The 20075-nt window shown below is 34.7% G+C and overlaps 1 protein-coding gene across 1 annotated transcript in view; it reads right to left on the bottom strand.

The window, feature by feature from the left end:
* Positions 1-103: 103 nt before the first annotated feature.
* The window catches only part of LOC131944494 (protocadherin Fat 4), a 52972-nt gene continuing 33000 nt past the window's right edge, over positions 104-20075 (bottom strand). The window contains exons 42-65 of the mRNA XM_059305162.1: positions 12182-12482; positions 11870-12093; positions 11372-11605; positions 10574-10759; positions 10216-10326; positions 9563-9772; positions 9242-9400; positions 8746-8979; positions 8165-8347; positions 7845-8008; positions 7490-7724; positions 6998-7111; positions 6802-6876; positions 6258-6443; positions 5841-6005; positions 5047-5206; positions 4803-4927; positions 4387-4569; positions 3598-3717; positions 2946-3128; positions 2591-2794; positions 1193-2393; positions 767-1002; positions 104-631 (exon numbers count right to left, since the gene is read on the bottom strand). Of these exons, the coding sequence (XP_059161145.1) occupies positions 593-631; positions 767-1002; positions 1193-2393; positions 2591-2794; positions 2946-3128; positions 3598-3717; positions 4387-4569; positions 4803-4927; positions 5047-5206; positions 5841-6005; positions 6258-6443; positions 6802-6876; positions 6998-7111; positions 7490-7724; positions 7845-8008; positions 8165-8347; positions 8746-8979; positions 9242-9400; positions 9563-9772; positions 10216-10326; positions 10574-10759; positions 11372-11605; positions 11870-12093; positions 12182-12482 (5232 nt within the window). The 3' untranslated portion in view covers positions 104-592. The remainder of the gene's footprint in view (positions 632-766; positions 1003-1192; positions 2394-2590; positions 2795-2945; positions 3129-3597; positions 3718-4386; positions 4570-4802; positions 4928-5046; positions 5207-5840; positions 6006-6257; positions 6444-6801; positions 6877-6997; positions 7112-7489; positions 7725-7844; positions 8009-8164; positions 8348-8745; positions 8980-9241; positions 9401-9562; positions 9773-10215; positions 10327-10573; positions 10760-11371; positions 11606-11869; positions 12094-12181; positions 12483-20075) is intronic.

Below are 20075 nucleotides of genomic sequence, written 5' to 3'. Positions count from 1 at the left end.
ACCATATCCCAGGGTTATAACAAGACTAGAGGAATGTAATCATGTTGAGTTTTTAACCAATGTCCAAGATAAGGGGCATAACCCTTTTCAACAAAATAATTGTTATATTTTAAAAAATTAATTACAAATCTAAAAAAAAAATTATTATAATTTGGAAAATTGACAATACCAAAATTTCATAACCTTTAAAAATTAGTTCAAAGAATCAAAATTAATAAAAAAAAATAGAATCTAAATGCTAAAAATGAAAATATGCAGCATATTTTATATCTTAGGAACAAATGCAACATCTTCAACAAAAATTCCAAAAAAACAAACAACAAATGAGCATGCAGTTTCATGGAGATATGGAAAAAAAAGAAGCTCAAAGCAAAAATAATTAAATATCTTTTTAATAAATATTTTTTATAATGAACCATAATAAAAAAATGTCTTAATAAATTTGACATTGGCAAGAAAGAGCACTGAAGATTTAATTATTATGCCAAAATTGTTTTATAATAAAAATTGGATTGTTAATTTTAAAATGTACTAAATAATTTGCCATCTTCTTGATAACTTATTACAAATTTTAACTTGCCATCATGGTAATTCAGGGAAAATTATTCTGGATATGTATTTGTATGAAAATCTGTAAAGACAAAAATGTACCTTGTCAAAAGTATTTCAAAATCATTCAATGGCTAAAGTATTCATAAATGTTATTGTACATAATGCTAAGTGAAAAGAAATGTAACTAAAGATGTAAACATTGTAAAGAACATACCAGAAAAACAAGAAGAAAACTGTCTATGAGCGACAACCTTGAAGCAATATTGTTTGGAGTAGCTTTGACTTTAGAAGTAGTAACTGTGGTGGCCTTTGACACTGGTGAAGAAGTGGTGGTCACCACAGCTGACATCTGGCTTGTTGATAGCTGTGTGGTTGGCTTAGGTGTGTAGTATTCATTGTAGGTTTCAAGTATAGATGGGCAAAAAGCTGTTTCTGTCTGATCATTGCTAACTGTAGATAAAGAAAATAAACTGCTGTAATTTAAATGATTAAGAATTTCCTCTTAGTTTTGTGTTTTCTGTCAGCACACTTACCTACTTTTTTAAAACTTGGATATGAGTATGAATACGTTTTTAGAAGTTCCAAGTGGTTTATTAATGCAGACAATCTTATACAGAAAATGAAAATTAATTCAACTCACCAATAGATGAACAAGTAGAAGCTAAAGCTACAAGAATGTCCACTTGTGTATATGGATTATAGTTGATGTCCATCACGACAAATCTGACCAAAATAATATTTTCTCCAGCTTTAGTGTAGTCCAGCACATACATTATGACCTTACTTTGGACACTTGTTTCACGCTTGACCCGTGAGTTTGGATAGAAATGTGATGTGAAGTCATCAAGTAAATCCACATGAACAACTTCTCGTTTGGTTCTGGTGGTTGAAATGTTGGAGGATTTTGAAGGGAAATGTCCGTTTTCTTGAACAAATGTGATGAACTGGTTCTTACATTGCTCTGTATCATTTTTATTGGAACAGTCCAGCTTCTGTTTATATACTTTATCACCTGATGTACAAATCCTGTCCTTAACATTGAGTTTTGGTACACAAATTTCAGCAGCAGAACAGCTGCCAACTTGGCAAGAATCAACAAAAAATTCGCACTGGTGGCCTATTCTATCAGCTGGACATTTACAAGAAAAGGACATGATGCCATCAACACATGTTTCTATTCCTGGGCAGGATGTTGGTGTACAGTCTTCAATATTGGAGTCACACAATTTTCCTGTCCAACCAGGACCACAGACACAGATGTAATCTTTCTTGTCATTGGTTGGCTTGCAAGCAGCATTGTTTCTACAAGAATTATTTTGACAAGGATCTTCTTCAGTTGGAGAAACTTCACATAATTTTCCTGTGTAGCCCTCATTACACAAACACTGAAAAGAATTGATTCCATCTTTACACACCCCATGTACACACTGTTCCCCAATGGTTTGAAGTTTACAGTGGTCAATTTGTTGACATGTAAAGCCATCTCCTTCAAAGTCATCACTACAGATACATTTGTAAGTAGTGCCACTCATCTGAGTGCATCTGGCAGCTTCATGACAGGTCTTCCCATTATCATAACAATTATCTGACCTTGAGATAACAATAGTTATAGTTCTTGACTTTGTTACCGATGTTTGTCTATTTGTAGCTTCTATGACCACTTGTGCAGAATTTCCATAAAAAGTGCTGATATTCCTAGTGAGTACCAACTCCTTATTATTCTTTATAGCAAACATTGAGCTATTATCACTTGTTATGTTGAAAGTAACTGAGGCACTAATTGTTGTGTTGAGGTCATAGATCACTCCCACTACATACCCCTCTGTAGCATTCTCTGGAACCTGCAATACATCCCAGCATAACTTTTCAAAGTATTTTAAAAATAATTTTTTTTACAAATTTTATCAATACAAGTATTTTGAAATATTTTTTTTATCAAATCTTTGTCAATACAAGTATTTTAAAAATCATTTTTTTACAAATCTTTATTCATGCAAGTATTTTAAAAATCATTTTTTACAAAAACAACTTGACCTACCACAGAATTGCTGATGGTAATTTCTGGCACTTTAAATTCCTGGATGTCAATGTCTGTTATAGCGAACGTTATGTTCTGCTCATAGGTCAAAGCTGGCTGACCGTTATCAGAAACATTTACAGTGATGGTTAGGGTGGGGTTTGGTTGCTCAAGTAAGGTTAATGGTATTGCTTTGACAAGAACAAGATGGTTAATGCTTCGGATCTAAACAAAAAAAAAGGAAAATCTTTTGAATTTGAAAAATGATCTAATTGACTGTAAATGATACCAAAAAGAAATATGAGCTGAGCAAATTTTAACTTCAAAAGCAAGCAAATATTTGTATATATAAAAAAAAAGTGCAAGACATCTTAACCTTCAACAAATCTGAGTTGGGTCCATTGGTAGCAAACGTATGATTTTGACCTTTATCGTCATCTGTTACTTGTAAGACTTCCACTTCATAAGGTATGTCACAATCTGCTGGCAAATATGGAGGTCCACTTAGAATTAATGAGGTCGGTGGTTCATTCACATTTTGAACTGCAACATTCACCAACTGAAAACATTTAAGTATACCATTATATGCCTTCAGCTGTACAAAGTGTTAAGTAGATTGATAGATGTTAGGTTAAATAAGGCAAAAAAAATTATTTATTGCCATTTTTAAAAAAAAATAAGTAATAAGAACATAAAACCTGAACCAATTAGGACAAGAGAACATCAGGTTTGAACAAATTAGGACAAAAGAACATAAAATCTGAACCCATCATCACTAGAGAACATTAAGTTTTAACCAATTAGGACAAGAGAACATAAAGTTTTAACCAATTAGGACAAGAGAACATTAAGTTTGAACCAATTAGGACAAGAGAACATTAAGTTTGAACCAATTAGGACAAGAGAACGTTAAGTCTCAACCAATTAAGACAAGAGAACATTAAGTCTGAACCAAATACAATAAGTATGTAGCTGATTTCTAAATCAGGAAAAGTTTATTTTTTTTAAATGTTCTAATTACAACATACTTGATCAATAGAATACTGTCCATCTGAACATTTGATTGTGAACTGATAACTTGAATGATCTTCAAAATCAATGACATCACTTACAACAAGTTGTATAGTGTTGTTGGATGTAAAACTACACTGAAAATAATACAATCTGTATTTTATTATATTTCCTGTGATATGAATTAAATGAGATAGAATGTGTATTAAAAATCTTGTAATACAAAACATAGTTAGGCAGGAACCCTCCAGTTTCTGTGAAACTTTCAAGCATTCTAACAGAATGCATATTATAACAAAATAAAGAATAAAAATAAGACCCAAAGATATTTTTTAAAACATACTATAATCAATTAAAAGCAATTTACTCAGGGGTCACAAAAAATATTTATACCCCCTCCCTGTCCTCTCATGTCCATTTTGAATGTTTATAGTTACATACTAATATTGAATGTTGCATCTTTAGAATTTGTTGAGTAAAATCTGTAAAAATATTATTAAGTATAAGTGGTATTTCTGATGAGAGCTGGGTTTTTTAATGACTTTAGTCATCTGTGAGGCAAAAACTGATTAGTGATATATAGAGAAGGAGATGAATGAGTGACTATTGTTTGTATGCAGAAACCTTTCTCATTTGTTGATGTTCACTCCTGGTGCTGTGAGCTGTCACAATTGTACAAGGTTTTTTACTGATATAAAAGGAGTGTGACAGCGGTTTGAGGTCTCAGTGCAGTAAGTTCAGGTTACCAGGTTCATGTGTTCGCAACCCCTTCCCTTTTTGTGTTGAAATGGATGACTTAAACTTACTGCAAATGGTATTTTTGGCTCTACTATTTCACATGCATGAGTCTGGTTTTTATCCTCATCTACCACAAAAATATCTGATACCACAGTGGACAATGGAGAGTTCTCTGTAACGATCAGTGGCTCATGCAGCACAATCTGTGTTGGTGGGTCATTAGCATTTGTGATCCTGATTTCAAATTCTTGCTGGAACAGAACACAGATGTTAAAGGGTATGTAAATATTTTCTGGTTAATTAATGTTAGAGCAGGTGTAAAGATTGTATGGTTAATTAATGTTTGATTATGGGTAAAGATTGTATTGTTAATTAATGTTAGATTAGGAGTAAAGATGGATGCATTGTTTTGCATAAAATAAATTCCTTTCTTCTTAGCTCATGAGACGGGTCAGCTAGTGCTTAATAAGACAAAAATGCGTACAGTAAGAGACTGTGTAGGGCTGCCACTGTCAGTACTTGTAATATTAATCTTGTAGCTGGTAGCCTCTTCATAGTTGAGGGTAAGTTCCCCCACAAGTAGTGAGTCATCAACAACAACAAAATGATCTGGAGATCAGAATTTTTAGATTAAAGTTTAGATCTTAGTATGCTCGACAAACCCTTACTATTTCGCCTATACTTTTTAATTTGTCTACTGCCAATGGTGTATAGAGTAGATATCTAACCTGCAGCTGGAGGAGATCGAAGAAGGGTGTACTTGAATGTTTGACCTCGGTCAGGGTCTTGTGTTTTGATGGTGGCAATTTTACTACCTGTCTTGACATTTTCTGATGTTACATCATTAGTCAAACTTACATTGGTTGGCTGCTCATTTATATCATTCACCTGCAACAGTGGCTTCACTTTAGTATGAGAAATGTATTTTTTTACAACAATGGTCTAAATTTTAGGATTGGGTTAATCTTAACCAATCATATACTTTGTACTTAGGTCAGTGAAATGGTATGTTCATTAAGAAGATAATAATTTAATATTCCTATTATACCTGCAAAGAAATATATTTGTAAACAATTTTTTTTAACCAGATAATGAACCAGCAAACTTTAAATACAACTTTAGACAAATTTCCATGCAAAAGGACAATAACTAGTTCTAAATATCATAATAAAAATAATAAAATGCAAATGTAGGAACAGAATCTCCAAAAAATATTAAAATAGTACATCATATCTCTTATAACAAGCTTTTATATAATGATGCACTGAAAAGAAAAATGTAAATGATTTTTTTTAAATATATAAAAATGAGCCACTATTTAAATCATTAAAAAGAAAAAGAGTGGGCCACTATATTATTTTTTTGAATAAGTTTACTATAATTTAATTACATTTCATTTCTTTTCAGCTTGTTATTGAAACATTTTTTATTTAGATGTGATTATTATCCCTCGACACCTAATATCTCTATGACGCCACTTTACTATTTTTATGTTGTAAAGCTTTTTGAAGCATTTACCTACCAAAAATGTGAAATTTGCTACTGTAAACAAACCACTCCCATCTGTTGCTCTTATGGTGACTGAATATGCAGATTTCTTTTCAAAATCAAAGACAACAAGTGCAGTGAGTGATCTGTCTCCTTGAATACTAAAATCAGATGAACTGCCTTCTATTGTGAGAAAGACCTGCAATGTTTAAATTTAAATAGCATTTTAACTTATGCTGTGATTTTGACTAAGAACTTCACCTAATGAGTTTTATGTTATAAAAATTTAGAATTATAACTACAGGTTTTTAACACAACTTTGTGGATATTTGTTTTAAAATTGTTGTTCAGTGTTAGTGGTTGAAATTAAAGAAAAGCTTCTGGATACAAATTATGATGTAAAAGAAGGCTATTGTTTGAAAAATTAACTTAGATTATAGTCTAAAAATACCTTCTCACTGTCAGGGTCTAAATATAATATTTCAGCGAGTGGTTGTCCAACAACATTGTTCTCATCAACATCACTTCTGGACAGTGAAAGGTTATATGGAGGTTCATTTACACCTGTCACATTCACCAATAACATTTTAGAAATTTGTAGATGGGTTCCATCTTTACCCTCATCCTGGCATGTTACCTGTTTGAATTATTTCTTGTAAGTTCTGGTATACATTTATGGAGGAATTTACAATGTTCTATAATATATTTACCTTTGCTAAAAGAATAGAAAATGTAGCATTCAGTTGTTGTAGTGAGGTGGATTATTATTTATTGTTTTGGATTTATCTGAGTTTTAAAATGCCAACTATGTTGTCAGGTGATTAAAATAATTGTGAAAATAAGATAAAACTTAAGAAAATCCAATTATAAGATATTTTTTTTTAAAGTTTATAAAGATTTATACAAACTAATTAGACATGAATTTATATTACAAACATAGAAAGGCCTAAGCTTATTGGATTAATTTTAGGATGAAATGGATTTGTTTCACTCACATTAACAAAGTATGCTTTTTGATTTTCATAATCTAATTCTTCATTGGAAACAACAAGCTTTAGTGCATCCTTCACCTTGAAAGTAGAAATAAACCAAGTGAATGATTACAAGACTATCAGGTTTTACTTTTATGTACCTGGACAGAAAGAAGACAGTAAGATATTGGATTTTATTTATTTTTCAAACATGACTTACTTTAAATGGTACATCCAGTAAATTGTTAACAATGCAAGAATGGTTTTGAAGTTTATCTTGATCAACGACGTTTAAAACTCCAACCAAAGCTTCCATGCTAGCATTTTCTGGTATCTATGATCATATATTTGTTGAAATACTTATAGCATTAAATAAAATAAATTGTCCAGTTCCTTTACATTAGTGAATTGTTTTACTCAAATTCTCTAGAAAAAAAATTAAATGTGCAAAATAAATATTTTTAAAAGTAAAATTTCATCAAAATACACTTTATAGAAAAGCACATTTTTCTTCTATATGAGCAATAATTAGACATTATGTCAAGATGTCACTTGTTTTTATAATGCTCTCTGGGTTAAAAACAGAAGATTTGCTAGATTGTTGTGTTTTTGTAGTGCTTCATTAAAGAAGTATTTTTATGGCCTATTTTTGTATTTTACAGGCCTTCAATGTTTGATATAGAAATCTTAGAAGTATAGTTTTAATACCTACCAAATTATTGCTAAGGCTGACATCTGTAGGAGGTTCATTGACATCTGTCACAATTGTTCTGATGGTGTAGTTCAGGCCTAGACGGGGAGTTCCAGAATCCATTGTTTGAATTACCAGGGTCAAAATTGAAGTGGCCTCATAGTCAAGAGCTGTATTGTTTGGTCCAACTTTTAAAGTGCGTCCATTGATCATAAATGTATTTAGAAGTTCAGGTTGACTTTGTGCACTGTCAAGACTGTGAATAATTTTTTGATGTTCTTAAAATAATGCAAAAATTATCAAATACTCTTTATTTTAAAAGTTCAAGAACATTTATTTCAAAGATAATGAGTAAATAACAATGATAATAATTTACCCAGCAGCAACAGACATGAGAGTGTACGTGTAAGTCTGATAAGGCTCTGGATCCACTGTGTTTAAGTCTCCTATGATAGTTCCTGGAGCAGAATTTTCTGCCACTTGTCCTCCACCATAGATGTTGATCTGCTGGGGTGGCTCATTAACATCCACAATAATTATCTATGTCAAATGAAAGCCAAATTTTAATAGCTTTTTTGGATTGAAATATCAATAAAACTCTTATGTTAAAAGATACAATACATCTTTGGTACATTTTTTGGCCCATTGTAAAAACTTTCAACAACCAGTTTTTTCCTGTCAACCAACTTTTCTTACCTTAAAACTTCCGCTTATATTAAATAATGTATTGTTGAAATTGGTCCAAGAAACTGTTACATTGATTGTAAGCACTGGATTTTTTTCAAAATCCACAGGAACGTCAAGAATCAAGGCTCCATTTTCTACTTTGAATATCTTGGTTTTATTCTCTGTTATACTGATGTTTACAGAGTTGATGGTCTGATAACAGTATTAAAAAGTTGAAACACAGGTCAAGTTAATTTCCTGTTATGATACATTTAAATGCATATATATATTTGACATCAATAGTTACATGCCCAAACACATTTACAATGTCTGTTTGTCTAGTATACATCTTTTGAGATAAGAAAGAACAATAAGCTACAACTATCAGCTAAGACAAGACAAATATTTTTTGAATTTTTGTTTTTTTAATACAATTTTATTGACCAAAATGACATACTAAGTACTGATCTGAAAAAATTTGAACTATAAAACTATTTTTTCAATTGGAAACCTTAAAAATGAAACTCGTCTTAAACATGGGATTTAATACAATGATAATTAGTGTTAATGAGTTGATTCAAGTCTGTCTATGTGGTCTAGTATGTACTCACTCCTTGAAGTTCAGTTTGTGTTAATGTGTTGATGACTGCCAACTTTCCAACTGTAACATTAACGGAATTCTCTGTTACAGGGTTTTGATCACTGAGTACAACAGCTTTAGGAACATTTGCAGATGCCACTATGAAGATATCAAAATCTTTCACAAAGAACAGGCTTGGCTGTCCACTGTCTGAACAATTTAGTGAGATTTTTACTGATGTTTTATTTGTGGGCACTTTGATAATCTGTTAAAGTGAAATAAATTACCAAAGTGAGAAAAATACTGTTAAGGATACTCTAATAAAAATGTACCCTTTTGAGTTTGAATATTCAATTTAGCAAACTAAAATTCAGCAGTTTTTGTGGCCAAGCATACTGTGACCAATGAGATTAATCATAAGTTGTAGATCTTTAAGTGATTAAATATGCTTACAATAACATTGCCTTCCCTTCTCTTTAAAAAAAAAAGTTATTTAAAGTGAAAAATGAGTCAGTAAAAATATTTACTTGTAATGTTTTTCCATCTTGGCCAATTTTAAAGCTTCCAGTTTCATCTTTAATGACAGCGCATGTGTGAGTCTGTTTCTGGGTGTTTGCACCATCATTGTCTGGGTCCAACACTGTGATCAATGCTACAGTTTCTCCATCTTTTGCTGTCATTGAAACCTGAATACAATGTTTAAAAAAAGTCAAACACAAAAGAAAGATAATTGTATCTACATTTTCAGCTTTTAAAATTATTTTTTATAACATTGTTAAACTACCCAAATAGACTGTCCAAACACTTTAAAAGCTTTTCAGCAATGTTGTGTGTGGACCCAAACTTACTTCACTGTTGGATAATGTAATATCTGAGGGAGCTTCATTGATGTCTGTAACAGTCACAGTAAAATTCTTGGTAAAACTTGCAGCTGGTTCACCATCATCCACACATTTGATTGCCACTGTGTAAACTGACTGCTTCTCAAAATCTAGTGACTTATTGATAGCCAGTAATGAGCCTTTATCTACTTTGAATGTGTCCCAGCATGTAAGAAGCTTGTGAGATATAAACACAGTATGGTCAAATGGAAATACCCATATATTTGTACAGCTAGCCTTGACTATAATGTATTAAACTCTAGCAATATACTCTAGTGTTTAAGTCCTATTAACTTTTGTAACCAGCTATAAAAATATGTGCTAATGGGTAAAACTTTTTTTTTAATTTCCGTAATACTAGTTATTATAATTAAGAAAATAATTTCATTTACATAGGCCTAGTTATTTTAAAAAAAATATTTATTATAAATTATAACAATAATTTCTAAAAATCAGAATATAGTTTACTTGAATAACAAGTCCAATTTTAAATTTAGTTTAACAAGGTTATTTTAAAACTTATAACTAATCAAACTTCAATTAATCAGACCAAAGATACTAAAACTTATAACTAATCAAACTTCAAATAATCAGACCGAAGATACTAAAACAACATTCACCAGGAAAGCATGATTTTGACCAACATCTGGGTCAGCACAGTCCAAAGTTCCAAGAATGAAAGTAGCAACATTTTCTGGAACTTCCAGCCTTTCATTAGCAATTGTGATGTTCTATTTAAAAAGGTTATACAAATGAAAAATGAAAGGAAAAATTATTGCATGTGCAGTAGTGTTTTCCTTAGTACAACAACAAATAGCTGTTGTCAAAGTAGTGTATAACTGTGCTAACTTTTCTTTTATAATATAAAATACAGCAACATAAAGTACCTAAAATTCATGTTGCAGTCATTTAGACTCTAGAGTAATAAAAACAGATAACTCAAATAAACGACTTTTTAAAAAAGAACCAGAAGCTCACATATGGTGCATCATTTGTGTCATTGACAGTAAACATCCATTTATTGTTGATATAAAGTTGACCTTTGTCTTTAGCTGACACTTCTAAAACTAATGGTGGGGAATCTGCTACATACTTCACAGCTTTTGAAATGAGAACATTCTGAGTGCAGACTGTAGATGCTGATACGGAAGAGTTGACAACTTTCTGAAACAGATACATTTGATAAATATAAAATTATAGTAAAGTCTTGTATGTCAGTGATAAACTTTAATGTTTTGTCAGTAATTTGTGATAAGCAAATTTTTATTTCATGTGGTGTACATTTTTATTTAGTATTTTTTTAAGCATCTATATGAAAAGATCAAAAAGGTATTTTCAAATGCTATTTTGATTAACTTTTCACAAAACTATTGTAAGAGAAATTATTTTAAAAGTAAAGATGTCTACCAAAAAGGACCAAGCCTTATTCTATTTTTTTAAATGTTTCATGATTATTTCAACAATATATTCTTTGATTCACTTCACTGAAATGAAACTGTTTTTTTGGTCAAGTAGGTTGAGTATACTTCAACAGAAGATAAAGTAGTGTAAACTATATAAAGCCCCCATGTGTTTCACAAAGTTAATGAGATGACTGCCAACTAAGCCAGTCTCTATTTCTTGTCATGTACCTGAATGGAATACAATTTTTTTTAAATAATAAGGTTTAAAACTTCTTGCACCCCCCCCCCCCTCCTTAGTAAGAGCAGGGTGTATAATTTATTAATAATTAAATTATGAGATATGAAATATTAACAAAAATGATTATGGACTTACAAGTGCACATAATGCACCTATTGAATCCAGTTTAAAGTTTGTTGCTGTGGCTGAGGTTAGTTCAAAAGTAGTTCTATCATTGTTGTCAGGGTCCACAGTTTGTACAAACCCAATCACGGTGTTTAGTGTTATATTTTCAACTATCACAAACTGGCTGGACAATACTGGTGTGTAACTAAGCAGACTTGGAGGTTCATTAGAATCTGTTACAGTAATTGTAAAGGTTTTCACAGCCTACAATACAAAAAAGCATATGGACATATTAGCTGGTGGTTATGCTGGATTAACAGCTTTTAAAAAGCAAGTTAAAAATTATTTCCTTGTTTGTTAATGTTTTTAGGTTATTCGTATTCCTAAATCAGACGAAAACTTCTTTTGTGTACATTAGTAACAATTTCCGATTTTAAACAAAAAAGATTGGAACTATGAACTGATGAGGGATATAAAATGCTGAAACTTTAAAAATAAAATAACCAACAGAACAAATAATAAACTAACCTTCTTGGCTGGAGTGCCGTTGTCTGTAACAGTAACTGTGACATTGACTTTTGGAGCTGTCTCAAAATCTAGGCCTCCACCAACTGATAACTTATTGCCTATAATTGTAAAATAATCTGATCCATTGCTTAGAGTGAAGCTGAGAGTTTGACCAACATCTGAGTCTTGTGCTGATAATGTTCCAATAGCTGTGTATAATGGTGCAGCTTCTGATACTGTCATTGCTGTAACAATCACATTGTAAGACTTTAAAAAAAAAGGTGATCTCAAATAGTTTATTATATGATTGAATCAACAAACGTATAGACCAACCTGAAAGTTGCAGGTTAGTGGGAGCATCATTAGTATCCATCACCTGTACCTCTGTATCAAACTGTGCTGAGAGAGGGGGGCTGCCATTGTCAGTCACCTTCACCTTGATTATGTAAGAGGCTTTCACTTCATAGTCTAGTTTAGCATCCTTGACAACCAGTGACCCATTAGAGATTCCAAAGATGCCATTTCCATTGTCTACCAGCTCATATGTGAATTTTTGTCTCATTTCTCCTTTGTTATCTGGGTCTGTGGTGATAAAGCTGCCAATTTCTACACCAACTACTGCATCTTCAGATACCTAAGGCAAGGATAAATATTTATTGTACATGTACATCTTCAGATACCTAAGGCAAGGATAAATATTTATTGTACATGTGCATCTTCAGATACCTAAGGCAAAGATAAATATTTATTATACATGTGCATCTGCATCTTTAGATATCTAAGGCAAGGATAAATATTTATTGTACATGTACATCTTCAGATACCTAAGGCAAGGATAAATATTTATTGTACATGTACAACTTCAGATACCTAAGGCAAGGATAAATATTTATTGTACATGTACATCTTCAGATACCTAAGGCAAGGATAAATATTTATTGTACATGTACAACTTCAGATACCTAAGGCAAGGATAAATATTTATTGTACATGTACATCTTTAGATATCTAAGGCAAGGATAAATATTTATTGTACATGTACATCTTCAGATACCTAAGGCAAGGATAAATATTTATTGTACATGTACATCTTCAGATACCTAAGGCAAGGATAAATATTTATTGTACATGTGCATCTTCAGATACCTAAGGCAAGGATAAATATTTATTGTACATGTGCATCTTCAGATACCTAAGGCAAGGATAAATATTTATTGTACATGTACATCTTAAGATACCTAAGGCAAAGATAAATATTTATTGTACATTGTAACGTTAACCTATCTATCAGCCAAATAGAAGGAGAACGTCCCCGGATTCTTTTTTCGGGGTCATATGCAAATGCCTTACGGCCTAAGTGGATGAACACTTAACACAACGACCCACTAGGGCTCGAATTTAATGTCTAGGGAAGCTAGTGATACTATTGTAATTAACACTCATCCAATCTACATACGACCTTTTAATCAGCGAACTCAGAAGTGGCAGAACACAAGGTTGAACTAAATAAAATATTTAATGTATAAAATATCAAAACCCAACTTACACAATGTAGGAAAAAACACTATCACAGATTTCTACACTGTCTAAAGAACAGCTACAGGCCACACAACACTGCTGTAGTTTCTAGAATTACTTAGCGACAAGTAATATTAAACTAGAAGACTAAATCAACTGAAGAAAACAAGGCACACACAGGTCTTAAGTACTCTCACGTTCAAATGGTCAGAGTCTATAGCCGGACAATATGGACGGCTGTCTGATCAAGGTAAAACTGCCTCGTAGACTGCCAGGTCAAGATAAACTGCCTCGTAGACTGCCAGGTCAAGATAAACTGCCGCGTGTTGCGAGTGTGCAGTGCAATTAAAGACTTCTGTGACAGGGGAGGTTATCCTCAACTCATGTCGCCATTGGTTGGGATAATCATCTGATCAGAATCATTCAATCAGATTTTAATGGAAAATTTCTATGTCTCAAACACCTTAATAAGTCAGTGGAAAAACCCCAGGTGTTACACCATCATTCCATATAAGGAATTATACAATGTCAAAATAAAAATGACTCGACCTAAGTAGGTCACATCCCCTCCCTTTTTGGAAGTGACAGATAGGTTCCACAAGAACATACATAAGGAACCAATCTGGCAATGAAATAACAAAAATGTTTTACAAATGTAGGCAATCAAAATCATAATACCAGATGAAAATATCCCTGAACATAAAAGGGAAGTAACTCCAACTTTTACAATTGGTGAAAGGGGAGTAACCCTTCAAAAAGTAATTATACATCAAAATCCCTCAGAAAAGGGTATTACAATATTTCCATGTGGATATTAAAAGTGGTAAACCCGCCAGGGTAAGACCTAAATTTCAATGACTAGCTACAATATCAATTGAGTCATATGAGACATATTATTATAAAAGATTACATATAATCAAAAACCACCTTTAATTAAGGTTCACCTGAAAATAAACAAAATATTCAACAGGATTGGAATTTTGAAAAAAAATCAAACTCACACCACTCATTTCATATGAGTGACACTTAAACAAAACCTGTTTATGGTCCTAATGAACCACAAAGCATGTCACATGATCAATGTGTACAACAAGATTTTACATCCTTGACAAACAATCAGCCACAACATTATCACTACCCTTAATGTGTGAAATTTCCAGATTAAAATTTTGGAAATATAAGCACCATCTCAATATTCTTTGATTTGTCTGTCCTAACTTAGAGGTAAATTTCAGGGGATCATGGTCAGAAAACACTCTGACTGGATTGGTTGAAGAAGAGACATAGACTTCAAAATGTTGTAATGATAAAACCAAAGCTAAAGCTTCTTTTTCAATAGTAGAATAATTCTTTTGGTTCTCATTTAACTTCCTGGAAAAAAAGGCAATGGGATGGTCAATTCCCATGTTGTCTTCTTGAAATAGGACTGTGCCAATGGCTAAGTTGCTAGCATCAATGGCAAGTTTAAAGGGCTGGCTGAAATTTGGTGCAGCCATAACAGGAGCATTTGATAAAAATGACTTAATGGTTAAAAAAGCTTCTTGACATTTATTGGACCATTCAAATTCAACACCCTTTTTCAATAATGCAGTAAGAGGTTCAGCAATAGCTGAAAAGTTTTGACAGAACCGCCTATAGTAACCAGCCATCCCAAGGAACTTTTTGATCTCTTTACAATTTTTGGGAGGTGGTAACCTTACAATAGCATCTACTTTAGCTTCAATGGGCCGAACTTGGTTCGTTCCCACTTGATAACCCACATAGGTAATTGAAGCTTTACAGAAATCACTTTTATGTAAGTTTACAGTAAAATTAACTTCAGACAATTTTCTAAAAAGGTTAGTCAATTGAACAATATGTTCTTCAAAAGTATTAGAAAATACAACTATATCATCTATGTAGGCCTCACATTGGTCTATGTCAGCAATGACAGAGTTAATGACTCTCTGGAAAGTTTGACCAGCATTTCGCATACCAAAGGGCATACGTTTGTATCTATAAAAACCATTAGGGGTTACAAAAGCAGATATTTCTTTTGCACGGTCAGATAAGGGGATTTGCCAGTATCCTGAAAGTAAATCAATTTTGGAAATTATCTTAGCTTGACCAACTTTATCAATAACGTCTTCTATCCGAGGCAAGGGATAGGAATCAGCTTTGGTGAGCGCATTCACCTTCCTAAAGTCGGTCACAAACCTGAAAGATCCACCGTCTTTCGGTACTAGGAGACATGGGGAACTCCAGTTGCTGAAACTGGGCTCAATGATATCATTCTTGAGCATATAATCAATTTCATCTTTTATCAAAGCAGCTTTTTCCGGGTTAACTCTATAGGGGTGTTGTTTAATGGGTTTTGCGTCACCAACGTCTACATCATGAGGTGGAACCTTCGCTTCTTTGGGGACGTCCCCAAAAATAGAGGGAAATGTCTCAAACAACTGAGACAACCTATGGCTTTCCTCTATGGACAAATGCATAAGGTGGACATTCAAATTATCTAAAAAGGAAGAATTTACCAATTTTGGGGGTTTCAATTTATCATGTATCACATCATCAGAAACATTAGAACATACAGGTAAATTAATTTTAGCTGTGGATTGAAAATTGTTACAATTATCATAATACTTTTTCAGTGAGTTGACATGATACACTGTCTGTTTCTTTCTTCTGTCGGGCGTATTGACAACATAGTTCAAATCACTTAATTTTGAATGCACAGTAAAGGGTCCACAATATCTCAAGGATAACGCATTGTTCAGATTAGGTACTAGCACAAGAACTTTGTCGCCTGGATTGAATGTTCGTTTACAAGAACTCTTATCATACAGTTCTTTCATTCTAACTTGGGCCTTTCTTAAGTTCTTGTGAGCCATTTCGCACACGGCTTTCAGTCGAACGTGAAAATCGTCGAAGTTTTCCACTGGATGATCACTGGTACCTGTCCAACGTTCGTATATCAGCTTCAGGGGACCACGGACAGAATGTCCAAACACAAGTTGAAAATGCGAGTAGCCTAAAGAGTCCTGGACACAGTCCCTCGCGGGGAAAATAATCCAAGGAACAGACTCATCCCATTGGGTGTTACTGTTAGCGAATGTTCTTAGCATGGTTTTGAGGGTTTGGTGGAACCTCTCAAGTACGCCTTGAGACTGAGGGTGGTAGGCTGAGCTGGTGATGTGGGTAACGCCTAGCTTGGCTAGTGCTTCCTGAAAATGGTGACTGGTGAAGTTGCTGCCTTGATCTGTTTGCACGATTCTAGGTAATCCAAAGGTAGTGAAGAACCGGGTCATGGCTCTGACTACAGTCTTTGCCTTAATGTTCCGTAAGGGAATCGCCTCGGGAAAACGGGTACTTGAACACATAAAGGTAAGTAGGTACTCGTTGCCCGCCTTGGTTTTAGGCAAGGGACCTACACAGTCCATGACGATTTTAGAAAAAGGTTCTTCTAATACAGGAATCGGACTCAAAGGGGCCTTAGGAATTGTCTGGTTTGGCTTTCCGGCCAACTGACAGTTCGTGCAACTTCTACAGTAACGCGACACATCTTTTCTCATTTTGGGCCAAAAGAACAGTTCTTTGATCTTCGCCGTCGTTTTAGTGACACCTGGGTGCGCTGACATTGGATGGTCATGTGCCAGCTTAAGTATTTCATGCCGATAAGGTGGAGGGATCCACAGCTGGTTTTTACCCAACCATGGTTCGGCCGGTGAGGCAATCACTGGTATAGCGCGACGAAAGAAGAGGCCGTTCTCGGAGAAATATTCTCCATCGTCAGATGATAGAGATTTTTCGACCGTTGCCTTGAGTTCCGCGTCGACTTGCTGAGCTTTAATGATGTCTTCCTGAGATATCCTCAGGGGTAAGCCCAGACTTGTGTTCTCTGGAAGCATAGACTCCAGTTTGGGAGTCGAATTTCTTGACGATGATGGCGGGTGTGGTTCAGACGTTGTGTCAGCCAATTGTTTGGTCTGGCTTCTTGTCACCGCACATGCAGGATACAGTTCATAATCATTATCTGGAACTGTTGACAAAGGGTCTGAAACCGTACAGGGGTATACTTTGCTTCCCGCAAGGTCATTCCCTAGAAGTAGGTGTACTCCTGGGACTGGAATACTATCTATCACACCTAAAATGACCTCACCTTCGACGAGATGATGTTTCAGGGCAAACTTGTGTAGAGGGACGACAGTAGATTTCGTCCCTACTCCCTGGATAATGGAAATCCTTCCGGTGTTCGTCTCTGGTGTAATGTCCATTGAACTTTTCAAAAGGAGTGATTGTGACGCTCCTGTGTCTCTTAGGACGGTGATATTCCGCTGAGACAACGGATCACCTGGTTTGCTAATGATGGCTTCGGCGATAAAAGATGAAAAGTCAACTTTTCTCGATCCCTCGAGATCGGTAGACTCGGCAGAAACTGGATGGTGGCGTGAACAGTCAAAATGTGACTGCACATAATGTGTGGAGACTTGACTACCTTCTTGCGGACACTTAGGATTAGAGTCCTTTTGAATTCTAGAGTTCATAGTTGAACTGGCTGCTTGAGGGGATAGAGCATAGTGCGCAGAAGCACGCACCACCTCTCTGTTATATTGAAGACGTTTGTAACAGTCCTTGACATGGTGACCAGGCCTTTTGCAGAACTGGCATACCGCTCGACGATTGAGAGTTGATCTTGGTTTCTCTCTGGACTGTGATGTCTTCAAATGTTGGCCAACAGGATGATTGCTGCCAAAAAGGGGAAGCACGGGGTTGAGGCGGTTTCCTGACACTGGTGGTTTCTTATGCACCAACATATATGTGTCAGCCGACTCAGCAGCCTTCTGGATGTCAGTTATCTTGTTATCCAGTATGTGTAGTCGTATCTCTTCAGGCAGGGACGATAGGAATTCTTCCCTTAAGATAAGTGACCTGAGTTTCTCAAACTCAGAAACTTCCTCCGAGTGTAGCCACCTTGAAAATATTTTCTCCTTTTCAAAGAGAAATTCCACATATGATTGTGTGGGTAACTTGCGGAGTGTTCGGAATTTTGTCCGATAGGCCTCGGGCGTCAGTGCGTAGGCCTTTAAAATGGCAGTCTTGACCAAACTATAGTTATTTTGAACGTCGTGAGAGAGTGCCTGGTATGTTTTTGCAGCTTTCCCAGTAAGGACAGAACTCAATAAAGCAGTAATGGAGGTTTCGGGCCATTCACAAGTCTTCGCTAAACTCTCAAACGAGTTAAAGAAAACGACCAAATCTGTTTCATCAAATTTAGGAACTAATTTCCCAAATTTGGCAATCACTTGCCCTACCGACAACTTTTTTGGATCTACCAGAGAAGTGACATCACTAACTTTACCCAATTCTGATTCCAACCTCCTCCTATCTAAAGCAATTTTAACTTCCAACTCCTGTTCTTTTAATGCCTTCTCTAAAGCAACTTTCTCCTCGCGGAGTAACACACCAGCCAACAAACTTTCATCAAATACCCCTTCATTAATAAAATGAACAACAACTTTATCTCTCAACACCTCTGACTTCTGCGTAACAGAATAATCCAATTTCAATTCCTTAACAACACTAACCAAAACTTTTCTACTCAACTTTTCTACATCTTCAACAGTAGGATTAGCCAAAAAAGACTCCATAACACTAACTTTCAAATCACAACAAGCCTAGATCCTTTAAATTAATACACAGCGTTGGGCCGTGTACTTGACCTCTAAATGTAGGACGTGACACGTCTGCTTATTTGACCTAGATACTCTAGCCTGAGCGCGCGTTGTAAGAACACTGCGCTACTGGATATAAAAACAACTAAATCCAACTAACCTTAGTATTCAACTGATATAACCAACAACTGGAACGACAGATTAAATCTCGGCGAGCTCCCACTTTGTAACGTTAACCTATCTATCAGCCAAATAGAAGGAGAACGTCCCCGGATTCTTTTTTCGGGGTCATATGCAAATGCCTTACGGCCTAAGTGGATGAACACTTAACACAACGACCCACTAGGGCTCGAATTTAATGTCTAGGGAAGCTAGTGATACTATTGTAATTAACACTCATCCAATCTACATACGACCTTTTAATCAGCGAACTCAGAAGTGGCAGAACACAAGGTTGAACTAAATAAAATATTTAATGTATAAAATATCAAAACCCAACTTACACAATGTAGGAAAAAACACTATCACAGATTTCTACACTGTCTAAAGAACAGCTACAGGCCACACAACACTGCTGTAGTTTCTAGAATTACTTAGCGACAAGTAATATTAAACTAGAAGACTAAATCAACTGAAGAAAACAAGGCACACACAGGTCTTAAGTACTCTCACGTTCAAATGGTCAGAGTCTATAGCCGGACAATATGGACGGCTGTCTGATCAAGGTAAAACTGCCTCGTAGACTGCCAGGTCAAGATAAACTGCCTCGTAGACTGCCAGGTCAAGATAAACTGCCGCGTGTTGCGAGTGTGCAGTGCAATTAAAGACTTCTGTGACAGGGGAGGTTATCCTCAACTCATGTCGCCATTGGTTGGGATAATCATCTGATCAGAATCATTCAATCAGATTTTAATGGAAAATTTCTATGTCTCAAACACCTTAATAAGTCAGTGGAAAAACCCCAGGTGTTACACCATCATTCCATATAAGGAATTATACAATGTCAAAATAAAAATGACTCGACCTAAGTAGGTCACAACATGTACATCTGCATC

Source organism: Physella acuta, unplaced genomic scaffold, assembly GCF_028476545.2.
Source record: "Physella acuta isolate Inbredline_101_S28 unplaced genomic scaffold, ASM2847654v3 ptg000494l, whole genome shotgun sequence".
NCBI lineage: Eukaryota > Metazoa > Mollusca > Gastropoda > Physidae > Physella > Physella acuta.
Note: the sequence above shows the minus strand (reverse complement) of the source record. Positions and strands in the feature narration are given on the sequence as shown.